The sequence below is a fragment of the Anomaloglossus baeobatrachus genome, chromosome 1, assembly GCF_048569485.1.
Source record: "Anomaloglossus baeobatrachus isolate aAnoBae1 chromosome 1, aAnoBae1.hap1, whole genome shotgun sequence".
NCBI classification, from domain to species: domain Eukaryota; kingdom Metazoa; phylum Chordata; class Amphibia; order Anura; family Aromobatidae; genus Anomaloglossus; species Anomaloglossus baeobatrachus.
The window spans coordinates 739,109,229-739,123,502 of record NC_134353.1 but is presented as its reverse complement, the minus strand read 5'-3'; the positions used below and the strand labels follow the sequence as shown (position 1 = coordinate 739,123,502).

The 14,274-nt window shown below is 46.2% G+C and overlaps 1 protein-coding gene across 1 annotated transcript in view; it reads left to right on the top strand.

Moving 5' to 3' along the window:
* The window catches only part of DNAH10 (dynein axonemal heavy chain 10), a 238,147-nt gene that overhangs the window by 73,708 nt on the left and 150,165 nt on the right, over positions 1–14,274 (top strand). The window contains exons 19-24 of the mRNA XM_075322704.1: positions 6,206–6,362; positions 7,601–8,077; positions 8,909–9,067; positions 9,434–9,550; positions 13,250–13,352; positions 13,906–14,084. Of these exons, the coding sequence (XP_075178819.1) occupies positions 6,206–6,362; positions 7,601–8,077; positions 8,909–9,067; positions 9,434–9,550; positions 13,250–13,352; positions 13,906–14,084 (1,192 nt within the window). The remainder of the gene's footprint in view (positions 1–6,205; positions 6,363–7,600; positions 8,078–8,908; positions 9,068–9,433; positions 9,551–13,249; positions 13,353–13,905; positions 14,085–14,274) is intronic.

Sequence of the window (14,274 nt, the reverse complement as noted above, 5' to 3'; positions counted from 1 at the left end):
CTAAAACATGGCCCAGGACATTCAGCAACAACCAACGACCTCACAGCAGGGGCCAGGTTGTTGCTGGATGTCACACACAGCAACATCGCTAGCAACGTCACAAAAGTTGTTCGTTAGCAGCGATGTTGCTAGCGATGTTGCTTAGTGTGACGGGGCTGTAATGAGGACTTGTCCACCCACCTTATCAAGGCTTGGATAACTAAAGCAACATTATGTAACTACCTAAGACACAAAGAGGAGAATCATAACAATGTAACCTGTCACACTTTTCAGATGGCTGTTAATCAGTCAAGATGCCATATATTTAAGTCTAGGTCATTTTATTTGGGATCTCAGGATACACTAGTAATTATACAGGGTGCTCAGAACAACCCTGAACATTGATTCATGTTTCTGATCTACTTCTGTATCACATTCAGTGCTCTTTTTTGGTCTGGACTTGAATCACCAAATCTTTATTCAATCCCAAACAGACCAACCTGTCTTGGCATCTGTTTTACAATGGAATTTTCCTGCACAGTCCGCTCTCCATTTCTGGTGTTTCTAAATCCTCATTTATTACCTTGGCCACTAAAAACCATACTAGCACAAATGTTCTTCTGAACAAAAGACACAAGTTAAGATTTAAACTTAAGACATAGCCCAGAAAGCCATGTTCCTCCTCGATCCACCTTAAAATACGCAAGTCACTACATGCTGGTGTAAATGAGACAACTCTTTTCCCCTGCTTGACAACGTTAATGACCTGTTCTACCTGATAAACTGTATTTTTTATGCAGGAAGGAGTACTTGGCATTCTCCACCCATCAGCTTGCTACTTATAAAGACCCTGTATCTGGTCCTTCGTTCATAGTACTGTACTCCCCTTTGGTGGTCACCAAGACAAAAGTTTTTTGGCATTGGTATTTAGCCTTCCCTATACAAGGGCTTTAAGGGGGCTTTACACGGTAGCGATATCGCTAGCAATTTGTAGCGATAGCGAGCGTGTAAGTACCCACCCCCGTTGCGCATGCGATTGTTTGTGATCGCTGCCGTAGCAAACATTATCGCTACGGCAGCGTCACACATACTTACCTGGTCGGCAGCGTCGCTGTGACTGCCAAACAATCCCTCCTTCAAGGGGGAGGGACGTTCGGCATCACAGCGACGTCACCGCAACATCACTAAGCGGCCGGCCAATCAAAGCGGAGGGGCGGAGATGAGCAGGACGTAACATCCCGCCCACCTCCTTCCTTCCGCATTGTGGCCAGCGGCAGGTAAGGAAACGTTCCTCGCTCCTGCGGTGTCGCACACAGCGATGTGTGCTGCCGCATGAGCGATGAACCACCTGGATAAACAACCCTTACCGATTTTTGAGTTTGGGACGACCTCTCCATGGTGAACGATTTTCACCATTTTTGAGGTCGCTTAAGGTCGCTGGTCAGTGTCACACGCTGCGATATCATTAATGACGCCGGATGTGCGTCACTAACAACTTGACCCCGACGACAAAACATTAACGATATCGTAGAGTGTAAAGCCCCCTTAAGCCTTGATTCTTCTGTCGAGTTTCTTCCCACACCAGTAGAACGCAGCCTGGCATGATTGATCAATTATTACTGGGTGGACAGCTTCTTTTCCAGTCTAAGTTCTATTCCAATAGAGATTAAGTCATTGTGTGACCACCTTGGGAATAGAGCTTGTTCTGTTCCAAGTTTGTACTGTAGACAGTTCTTTTGAGAGGTCCTTAGGGTTCCAACCCTGAATTCTGCAATGCTTCTCCAGTTCGGACTGTTTGGAGCCATCTATGCTCTTTCCCTAATCACTTTTACTTCTCCCTCCCTTATGGACTGCTTTTAAATGTCCCCTGATCTGTGTCCCCCAATGACACGAACAAGAAAAATAGATTTTTTTGTCACAGTAAAACCCCTCCTTGTCGTGTTCAGTGGGAAAAACAGCACACACCAAATTTTATTCATAAGGTGCTTTAGCCACTCTCCAAAAGGGGAGTGTTTGTAATAGAGCTTGAATTTTCTGTTTCTTTGTCGCTCCATTGGGAGACCCAGACAATTGGGTGTATAGCTTCTGCCTCCGGAGGCCACACAAAGTATTACACTTAAAAGTGTAAACCCCTCCCCTCTGCCTATACACCCCCCCGTGCATCACGGGCTCCTCAGTTTTTTTGCTTTGTGCGAAGGAGGCACACATGCACGCAAGCTCCACAATTTAGTCAGCAGCAGCTGCTGACTATATCGGATGGAAGAAAAGAGGGCCCATAACAGGGCCCCCGGCATGCTCCCTTCTCACCCCACTCTGGTCGGCGGTGCTGTTAAGGTTGAGGTACCCATTGCGGGTACATAGGCAGGAGCCACATGCTGTTTTCCTTCCCCATCCCTTAGGGGCTCTGGGTGAAGTGGGATCCTAACCGGTAACCAGGCACTGGGACCGTGCTCCCTCCGCAGCCCCTGGGGGAATCTGCTGGACAGGAGCCGGGTATCGTCAGGGACAGGCCCTGCTACTCTGAGGTACTCTGTGTCCCCTTGGGGACGGCGCATAGAGCGCCTGGGTTATGGACGCTGCAGCAGCTGCTGGGTGTGTTAGTGCGCCGGGACTACCGCGCTGACCGCGCTTGTTTGCCGGCCGCGCTTATAACTTTACTCCCCGGCTTTTGCGGCCTAGTACCGCATACTCCCGCCCCCAGGCCTGCCAGTCAGGGGTAAGGGCGGGACGCTGCACTGGACGTCAGCGCTGAGGGCTGGAGCATACTTCGTATCCTCCTCCCCCTCACTGAGCACCGTGGGGCACCAGATTCCCGCACTTTCTGAGGCACGCCCACGGCCCCCTCCTCCTCTCAGAACGCTGGCAGCCATTGCTATCAGCACTTCAGACGCTGGAGAATCGCAGAGGGGAGACAACACCGAGCTCCATAGCTCTGGGAGGCCCGGGCAGGGAATCTGGTGGTCACACAACCGCTGAGAGCGGTCGGTAAGCCGCACCTGTTACTAGGTGCTGGCCCCCCTGGGTGCCGAAGTGTATACTTATAGGCTTATATTGTATACATTTACTCTGTACGGCCGCACTATTTGCTTTTGGCTATATACCCTCACTGATTGCTCTAAGAGGAGACAACAGCATGTCGTCCGCAAAAAGCAAGGGTGCCAAGGCACAGGCTTACTTTGCAACCTGTACCTCATGTGCGGCTATGCTTCCTGCAGGTTCCACCTACCCTCATTGTGTGCAATGTTCGGCCCCTGTGACACTCACTCAGCCGGAGCCTCTGCCACTGGTGGGACCCCCGGCCCAGGTGGAACCACCTGCTGCCACTGTCCAGGTGACAGGGACAGAGTTTGCAGTATTCGCTGACAAACTGTCTGAGTCTATGGATAAATGGTCTGCTAAGATACTGGAAGCTTTGCAGTCCAGACCGGTAACACAGGCCCCGGGCACAGTTGAATCATTGACCCCAGGCCCCCCTCGGTTGGAGCAGCAAAGTGCTCCTGGGGCGACTCATAGGTCCCACGGTGAGGACTCCGACACGGACCGTAGTCCCAGACCGGCTAAGCGCGCTCGCTGGGAGCTTCCCTCGACTTCATCACACTGTTCAGGGTCTCAGCATGAGGACTCTCTGGAGGACGAAGCGGAGGTGGCAGATCAGGACTCTGATCCTGACACCGCTCTCAACCTTGATACACCTGAAGGGGACGCCATAGTAAACGACCTTATAGCGTCCATCAATCAGGTGTTGGATCTTTCTCCTCCAGCTCCTCCGATTCAGGAGTCAGCTTCTCAGCAGGAGAAATTCCATTTTAGGTTTCCCAAACGTACGCGGAGTGGTTTTCTTGATCACTCCGACTTCAGGGATACAGTCCAGAAACACCGAGCTTTTCCAGATAAGCGCTTTACTAGGCGCCTTAATGACACACGTTATCCCTTCCCTCCTGACGTAGTCAAGGGTTGGGCTCAGTGTCCCAAGGTGGATCCTCCAGTCTCCAGACTGGCGGCTAGATCCATAGTTGCAGTGGCAGATGGTGCATCACTCAAGGATGCCACTGACAGGCAGATAGAGCTCCTGATGAAATCCATCTATGAAGCTATTGGCGCGTCCTTTGCTCCAGCATTCGCAGCCGTATGGGCTCTCCAAGCTATCTCAGCTTGTCAGTCTGAGATTAACGCAGTCACACGTGCCTCTACTCCGCAGGTTGTGTCCTTAACCTCTCAGGCGTCGGCGTTTGCGTCCTACGCCATGAATGCTGTCCTGGACTCTGCGAGCCGTACGGCGGTAGCATCCGCCAATTCGGTGGCAGTCCGCAGGGCCATGTGGCTACGTGAATGGAAGGCAGACTCTGCTTCCAAAAAGTTCTTAACCGGGTTGCCATTTTCTGGCGACCGCCTGTTTGGCGAGCGATTGGATGAAATCATTAAACAATCCAAGGGAAAGGACTCGTCCTTACCCCAGTCCAAACCAAACAGACCTCCACAACGGAAGGTACAATCGAGGTTTCGGTCCTTTCGGCCCTCAGCCAGATCTCAATTCTCCTCGTCCAACAGGCCACAGAAGGGTCAGAGGAACTCCGATTCATGGCGGTCTAAGTCACGTCCTAAGAAGACCGCCGGAGGAACCGCTCCCAAAGCGGCCTCCTCATGACTTTCGGCATCCCCAAACCGCATCCTCGGTCGGTGGCAGGCTCTCCCGCTTTTGCGACGCCTGGTTGCCACATGTCCAAGACCGATGGGTGAGAGACATTCTGTCTCACGGTTACAGGATAGAGTTCAGCTCTCGTCCTCCGACTCGTTTCTTCAGAACATCTCCACCCCCCGAGCGAGCCGATGCTCTTCTTCAGGCGGTGAGCACTCTGAAGGCAGAAGGAGTGGTGATCCCTGTTCCCCTTCAGCAAAGGGGCCACGGTTTTTACTCCAACTTGTTTGTGGTGCCAAAAAAGGACGGATCTTTCCGTCCCGTTCTGGACCTAAAACTGCTCAACAAACACGTGAAAACCAGGCGGTTCCGGATGGAATCTCTCCGCTCCGTCATCGCCTCAATGTCCCAAGGAGACTTCCTAGCATCAATCGACATCAGGGATGCTTATCTCCACGTGCCGATTGCACCAGAGCATCAGCGCTTCCTGCGTTTCGCCATCGGGGACGAACACCTTCAGTTCGTGGCACTGCCTTTCGGCCTGGCGACAGCCCCACGGGTCTTCACCAAGGTCATGGCAACGGTGGTAGCAGTCCTACACTCTCAGGGACACTCGGTGATCCCTTACTTAGACGATCTGCTTGTCAAGGCCCCCTCGCGGGTGGCATGCCAACACAGCCTGAACATATTTATTTAGGGTAACCATTTAGGTCAAGGGTCCCTAACCTGTGGCTTGGGAGACACATGTGGCTCGTGATCCCAAGCAGTGTGACTTGCAATTGTCTTGAAGCTTGGTGTATTAGCACCAGGTCTAGAAGACCGCTATGATGAAAAGGCTCCAGATTATGACTTTGCCATATACAGAATAGCAGATATGGATGTGCGTATATTTGGTGGGCAGGGGTGGAATAAACATTATAAGCTGGAGATAAGAGGATACTTTTAGTTAGAGGGATGCTTGAAGCTGAACACAATATGGTGGGTGTGCTTGAAGCTGAAATGCCGAATAGGGGTAAAAGGGGGAACCTGCCTGTATAGGAGGGGGGCACAAGGTCTTATTGTGCTTTCTGTGGGGAAACTTTGGCAGGCATCATACCAGTAATGGAAGGCTCTGAGTGTTACTACTGTGAAGTGTAGGAAAAGGGGTCACTGGATGTTGCTCTCTGCCATCTTTGAGTTGAATGTGGCTCTCAAGGTCAGAGAGGCTGGGGGCCACTGATCTAGATATTTCTTTGCTTCAACTGCTTTGTGGAAACTGATTCAGTTTAGTGCCTACATGAGGGATATAATTGGTGGGAGTACCAAACATTTAACTACTTAGTGTCTGCCTTCTATAATTATTATTATTATTTCTTTTGTCAGTAGTTATAACCCAAGGTTTATCTGTCTCCCAATGAATAGGATGAGAAAATTATTTTAAAGTAACTAAAAGTCCCTTTGATATATCTTTGTTTCAGCAGATTGTTGCATGTATTTTCCATGACTAATGAATGTCTCTTTGAAATGTCAGTTTTAGTTGAGTGTACTAAATACAACTGTTATGGCTCCTGCCAGTAATGCTTAATCTAAATATTTGGGATATTTTAACAGGAATTTCCAGGCTTTTAATGCGGCTATCATTGGAAATGTTCCTCTCTTTCAAGTTGAAACCATTCTGTCTGCTCCAGAAATAATTCTTCATCCGAATTTCAATGAAATTTTTAAGTTAATTGTTCAGTGCTACAAGGGATGTCTTGAAACCACAAAGGTAACGTCAAGATAATGATAAACCATTGTAAAAAGTAAAACAGATTGGGTCCAAATCATTAAGACATTTTGTATGTCAGTGTTAATGAAGGCACCGCTGGAGTATGATGCGTATAATTCATTAAAAAGTGCATGTACCTTTTTGAAGGATTATGTAAATGATCACTAATCAACAAAACAGCAAAATATAGGCAGATGAATATATTATATTGGTAAAGGGTAATATTAGAGAATCCGAGGCAAGGGAACAGGTGAGAGATGGCAAGGAACGGAAAACTGGGAAACATTATCACAGGCAAACCTCGTCTCAGCCATTCACTGCACACTAATCAATGTAATTAGGGTTATGTAGGTGTAATGGGGCTTATATTTCATTTATACTATATTATTCATTAGTAATGTAATAGGAAGGCCCATTTAAAAGGACTTGTATTAATTTAGGTATTTATTTAATTATATAATTGGTTTATGTACAATCCCATATCTGAATACGCATATTCAAACATTAGGGGTGTGACGAGGCTACTCACTCAACTGCGGGTTGAAGTAACAACTGGAACAGTTTCTGTTTAAACAGTCTGACTGGTTTATTTGCAGATATCATAACCCGCTCCAGGAGAAAACATAAAACAAGCTTTTTTGGCATAAAGGTACAAAACAGGCAAAATAACAAGTCTGTTTTACTGCGGCCCGATTAGGATAAAAAGCCCTCCTTTTGCACAGTGTTTTTCTCTGTAGGTGTAGCAGCCTCCATACACAGACACCATGAGACTACTGGTCTCATTTTGTATTCAGTACCATAACCAAAGGTAGAGGTATCTGAGCAGACCTGCCCATCTCTCCGGTTGCTTGTAAAACCTGGCCCTAATATGCCCTAATATATTTTATTAGTACTACATGTACTAGAGATTGCGCCCGGGCTTACATCACAAGAAGTTAACCACCTCTCCAACACATACCTCCCATCGACTACATGACTGGCAACCATCTTACAGAGGGAATAACGTATTTCTTTTGATTTTCAGTCCTGATTTTGAAAAAAAATGCTGAACTTTGAGCTATTCTGCAGTTGTTGTCTGCACTAGCTTTCATACACAGTGTCCTTTTTATAATGCATCTTTTAGGATCATTGGTACCACTCTTGGTACAAGCTACTAGTAATTTATCTTTCTGTTTAGAACTTTTAGGAATTCAGTGCACTTCATGTCTTTTCCTGACAGCCATTTTTTCTGCTCCCAGAGTTTTGTTCGCTGGATGCATGGAACCTGCATTCTCTGTCCTCCTCAAAAATCTGATGATGACGAACCCATTATATACAGCTTCTACAATGACATTTACCAGAATCTTCAGATCACAGAACAAGCTCTCATCATCAACCAGAACATGCACAAGCTGCTCACCTCGCTGACAAAGTATCTGAACAGGTGGAAGAAATACCGACCCTTATGGAAGCTGGATAAGGCCATTGTACTGGAGAGGTTTGCCGCCAAGAAACCATCTTGTGTCACATATGATGAGAAGTTGCAGTTCTATAGTCGATTAGCGCTGGAGGTGACACAACAACCCTTAATTAAAGATGAACAGTGCATTAGACTATATCTGGGCCCACTGGCCTACACCGTGCAAGAGAACGCTAGAGCATGGGTGAACTCCCTCGGCCACCTCCTCAATGAGTCTGCTCGTGAACAGCTTCACAGCCTCCGGGATGAATTGGAGGTATGTGTTTCATTCTATACGTCTTTATTATCTATTATTTTATTTATAACGATTGCTATTTACCAAGTTACCTATAAAGATAATGTAAATGGATCCAATGTAGCTATGGCATGTTATGAATTTGTGATGGATCTTTCATGCCTACACCTGATTTTACATTTGATTAGATTTAAAACTCTATCAACAGGTATATCAATAAAAAAATTAGTCTCCTCTGGATTCATGCTAGCCATACACATAAGATAAACTTCACACAAATCAGCTGATATCTGCCAGAGTGGAAAATACACATATTCATTATGGCCTCCTACTTTTCCCTGATTACAGTTGTAACAAGGAAATTACAGTGTATTTCTCCTGAAATGCTCGCGAGCTGTTGAGCCCACTCTATGATGTCAATGCACTGCTGAGCCCTTGCTCCTTCCGCCTGTCCATTGCTGGTTGACAACCATAACCCTATACAAAGACACAGTCAATCAGCTATGGGAAGGGAGCAGCTGCTCATGAATAGAAGCACTCAGGAACTAAACAGAATTTTTGCTTCAACTACAGTAGGTAGTAAGGCACTATAATTAGGGTTTCCGTCACCTTTTTGGTGATCTCAGGTAGGATAGTGTGAAGCTGGTGACAAATTCACTTTAAGATCTTAGGAAAAAAATTAATAAAGTAAATGTGGGCATGACTACTCTCGTCTCAACTAGAGTATAATGGTCCCAGGGTAGTCACCGACTGACTGGAGGCAGTGGATCAAATCTATTAATCCAATGCTCAGCAAATACACAACCTCTGTCTACTCCATTTTGGAAAGAATAACTATTTTTTGTATCGTAGAGACTTTCTATAAATCTAATGCTGACACCAGATACTCTTGAAGACCTCAAGTTTGTTCTTGCCACAATCGCAGACATTAGAGATATGTCTCTAGTCGTTGAAATGCGATATCGAGATATTCAAGAGCGATATAGGACTTTGACCATGTATAACATTGAGGTGAGTAGATGCTGGAATTTGATGGCTCTTGCATTTTGTAAGGATTTTGCTGATTACAATTTATCATGTGCAATTATTACTTTTTAATTAAAAAAAATCTATTAAATCCAAAACTATAAAACAATGAAAGATTGCGATGTACATAAATCATAACTACGATTTACAAAAACCTATAACTCCACTAGTCGGTATCAAAAAGTGTTCCATAGTGGAAAGTGTTTGGCGAAAAGTGACTACAGCTCTATATGATAAAGTTAGATTTCTCTTTGTAGACTGTATTGCATGGTATTATTGGATTTGTTCAAAAACCTCAAAATGCACAGGTTATATTGATGAGAATGTCTACACTATGTTCATTATCTCTAGTTTGATGAAGAAGAGAAAATTTTATCAGCGCAAATAACTCAAATCTGGGAAGATCTGTTCCTGGAATCAAAACAGGTGGATCGCAGCCTGGGAAAGGTGAAAAGGAAGTTCACCCAGGTAATCGAAAAACTTAGTAGGTCTTCATTGCTATAAAATACATATAAGCATGTTGGTAAAAGAAATGATCATTTAATTGTAAAGGGGTTTAGTACCCGATTCCTCATTGCTGCGCTGTTATGGGGCACGATGCTCCGATCCCTGTAGGATAATCAGTTTGATTTTCCGGGTGCAGTGATTCCGATGACTTGCCTCATGGCCGCTAACGTTTAACTTCTTCCTATCTGAGTTAGGTGTGGAGGAGCTGGATATTCTATGGTTGGTACTGGGGGCTTGGATGCTCCTACTGCGTCTTTACCTTTATATAACGCCCCAGGGCTGTGGGGTACTCGGTCCCGGGCGCGCGGTGCGCAGTGTGGATCAGTCATGGTCGCACCCGATGCACGGTTCCACGACCCTGGGGGTCAGACCGAATAAAAAAAGGGGATAAAAAAATAAAAGGAAAAGGGATAAATTAAAATAAAGAGTTTTTCGACTACGCCACTTGCGGTGTGCAGCCAGGTTATTTGAAGCCGCCGCTGCAGGGTCTTGCTGGGGCTGATGGAGTAATGCAGCTTAGGTGTTTTGGGCCCTCCACATGCAGGGCTAGGCCCCAGCACTGAATGATGGAAATTCTGGTGGGAACCGTCTGTGTAAGTGAATGGAGGCCATAAGGAAACAGTCCACACCAGAATTGCAGTTTTACCTTGCCTTGTTTTTACTTGGTTTTGTTGCTTGGACCCGCTGGTGCCGGTTCCAGGTGTTCCCGCTCCCCTTGTTTTCCGTGCCAGTTGTGACCTGGGGTAGCTGTCCTCCGTGCACTCTCATTTGTGTTGGGCTCCTGTGGATTAGAGCTTATTGGGAACCCCTCCGTTTCTGTCTTGGTCCTATTGCAGGCAACCTGGACTATTTAAGGGGGTCAATCCCCGGTCCCCTCTTTGCTGCTGGTGCTTCAGACTCTTTGGTTGGCGATAGACCCTGGAGATCTTCTCTCCTGGCAGATTTACCAGTTGACCATAAAGTTTTCCGCTGTCCTAGGGTCTGCACCCCGCCTCGTGCTTAGTCCTGTGAGCCTTGGTTCCAGACTTCCACAGGCGCCCCGCGGTTCCTGAAGTATTCAACTTCCACAGGTAACCCACGGTCCCTGGAATCCTGGTTCCTTACTTCACAGTACCTCACTCCTATCACAGCACTCCGCTGTTACTGCAGGTCTTTTTCCTTTCCTTCTTTCACTCTCTCCTCACTCCTTCACTTCCACTACTCCCTGACTAAACACCTCCTCCCGCCAACTTTCCAAATGACCACTCGCCCCTCCCCTTGCTGGGTCTCTCCCTGCAGATTGGGTGGTACTATCCAATCAGTGCCCATCCCTTTTACGTGTTACTAGGCAGTCTCCCAGTTTGGTGTTGGGATATAATGTATGTTTGGGCTGAAGGTGCTGGTGTGTTGACTGGCACGGATATTCTGGGGTTTGGGTTTCCACGTTCACATTTGTGGCACCTGGTACCGCAGAGGTGCTACATTTGACTTCCACTGTATGGGGTCTCTGAAAGATAATGTATATATACCTTTTGGAGGGATCTCTAGTTGGCACTATATGGGGGCTTTGTTTCGAGCAGTGTATGGTAGCTCCATGGCCCCCACTATAAAGGGGCAACTTGATTGATCTTGTTATGAACTAACTGTGGCATCCTGTGTTTTGCAATACAGTGCTTTGCAAACAGAATGGTGTTTAACAGGGACCGATGCAAAGTCCTACATCTGGGTAAAAGAAATGTAAAAAGCATATATACCGTATTTTTTGTTTTATAAGACGCACCGGATTATAAGATGCATCCCAAATTTAGAGATAAAAGAAGGTAAAAAAAAAGGGTCCGTCTTATACTCCGGTGTTGTTTACCAGAGGGGGTTGGCAGCGGTGATGGAGTGGAGTCACAGGAGGTAGGGGCGGTGCTGGTGGGGTCTCTCCTGGCAGCGCTGTGGTTTTTCCTGGCAGCGGAGGGGTCTGTCCTGGCAGCGGAGGGGTCTGTCCTGGCAGTGGAAGCTGTGCTGGCAACGGAAGCTGCGGTGGCTGTGTGGAGCAGGCCCGTGCGGCAGGTGTCCCAGATGCTTTGTCGGTAGTCCTGGCTTTAAAGAAATGGCACCCAGAGCGACGCGTGAGCAGTTGGAGCTCTTAGCCAAGAGCTCCACCTGCGCACACGCTGACTCCGGGCTCCATCATTTGAACCCAGAGAATCTGGGACACCCGCTGCATCGGCCTGCTCCATAAAGTCACTGCAGCCTGCCCGCACGGAGAGGCAGCCTGTCGCCTGCCCGCACGGAGAGGCAGCCTGTCACCTGCCCGCACGGAGAGGTAGCCTGCCGCCTGCCCGCACAGAGAGACAGGCTGAAAAATTTATAAGAGAGGTAATTAGTCCCCTATACTTTGCCCTGGTCAGACCCCAACTGGAATACTGTGTACAGTTCTGGGCACCTCAATTTAAGAAAGACATCGATATCTTGAAGCAAGTCCATAGAAGAGCAACTAAGATAGTAGAAGGTCTGCAAACCATGTCATATAAAGAAAGGCTAAAAGAATTAGGAATGTTTAGTTTGCAAAGAGAAGGCTGAGAGGAGACTTCATAGCAGTCTACAAATATTTGAAAGGTAGTCGCAGTGCAGAGGGAGCCACCCTATTCTCATTAACACATTTACAAGAAGCAATGGGATGAAACTAAAAGGAAGGAGATTTAGATTGGACATTAGGAAAAACTTTCTGACAGTGAGGGCAGTCAGGGAGTGGAACATGCTACCACGAGAGGTGGTGAGCTCTCCATCAATAGATATCTTCAAGCGGAGGCTGAATAAACATATAGCTGGGATGATTTGAGAAAATCCCTTCCAACTCTACCATTCTATGATCCTATGATATGTGGGCACTGTTGTTTAAGATGTTGAGGGCGTGGACTGACACTGTTATGAGAGGTGGCAGTTTTAGGGTATGTGCACACGTTGCGTCATGTCCCTGCAGATATTTCTGCAGTGATTTGACAGTACATGTGCACATCAAATTGCTGCAGAAACACTGCGTAATGAATGCAGTGAAAAGCCGATTTCATGTGCTCTGGATGCAGCGCACGGAATAAGTTACTTGTTACTTTTTAGAACGCAGCGTTTTGGCAGCATGCAAATCACTGCGTTCTAAAACGCAACGTGCGCATGGATTATGCACAATCTTCATAGATTGTGCTGGGGACGCAGGACGCATGCAGTTACGCTGCAGTGCAATACGCAGCGTAACTGCACGCAAATACGCAACGTGCGTACAGAGCCTAAAGGTGGCTTTACACGCTACGAGATCGCTAAAGCAATTTCGTTGGGGTCACGGATTTTGTGACGCACATCCGGCCGCTTTAGCGATGTCATTGCGTGTGACACCTATGAGCGGTTTTGAATCGTCGCAAAAACGTTCAAAATCGCTCATCGGTGACATGCCCCCCTCTTCCCAATTATCGTTGCTTCTGCAGAAACGATGTTGTTTGTCGTTCCTGCGGCAGCACACATCGCTATGTGTGACGCCGCTGGAACGACAAACATCTCCTTACCTGTGTACACCGGAAAAGGAGGAAGAAAGGAGGTGGACGGCATGTTCCGGCCGCTCATCTCCTCCCCTCCTTTTCTATTGGGCCGCGGTTCAGTGACGCTGCTGTTTCTTAGCATTTTTCTTATTTTTTTAACCAGATTACAAAAACTCAGATTGAAGACTATAAGAAAGAGGTGGCGCAGTTTGGCGAAATGTTTCGTTCTGAAGGACCTGGAGTCGTTGGCGATGACCTCGATAAGGGTACTTTATAATATTGTGTAAAAATGATCATTTTTTAATATATTGTTAGTCAGCATTGTAATTCAGAGGACATGTACATTATCATCTGTACATACAGTAAATATAGTTGATTTTTTGGACTATGGGAAATGAATGTGATGTTGATTCATATGTTATATCTCTTTCCTACCATCCAAGCATTTAGGTTGGTCGTACACAATACAATTTTTTTATGGCAGTGGATTTTTGATAAGCACTAACGATGCTTGTGTCATTTCATTAGTTAAAATTCATATTTTCCAACGAGCAAAGCGGAGATACTGGAAAATCAGTGCTGTGAGCTGAATGTTGACTTGTTGCTTTATTGCTATTGAAATTCTAAATAATAATTATTCCTTTTATGGTCAATTGATTTTAACCAACAGGGAATTACAAAAAAAATGTATATTGTTTGCATTTCTCATCATTTGGGTAACGTGATTGTTCTTCCAAGCTTAGAGCCTTCCTTTTATTTCTGAATTTTAATTACCGGTACATCTGAAATCTGTTAGAAAACGTATCTGTCTGGTTACAGGTTTGCAGGTTCTTGACGCCTATGAAAAAGAGCTGGTGAAGTACGAGAAGAACAGACAGGAGTTGGCAAATGCTGAAAAACTTTTTGATCTTCCAATAACGATGTATCCTGAACTCTTACAAGTGCAAAGAGAAATAAAGGGTTTGCGTCAAATTTATGATATCTACAGTGCACAAAAGGTTTGTAAATACCGGTAGTTAAATCTTGCTGGGCTATTATATCCAAAAGCACTTTATAAAGGGCTAGTCTCAGCATCACTAATGGAAACATTGTAAATTTGCAATTTATTTGTTAATAATAAAATCATTCTCAATAACTGAGGTTTTTTTTCAGTTTGTTGCTTATTGTCTAGGTCATCAGCCGGCCGTA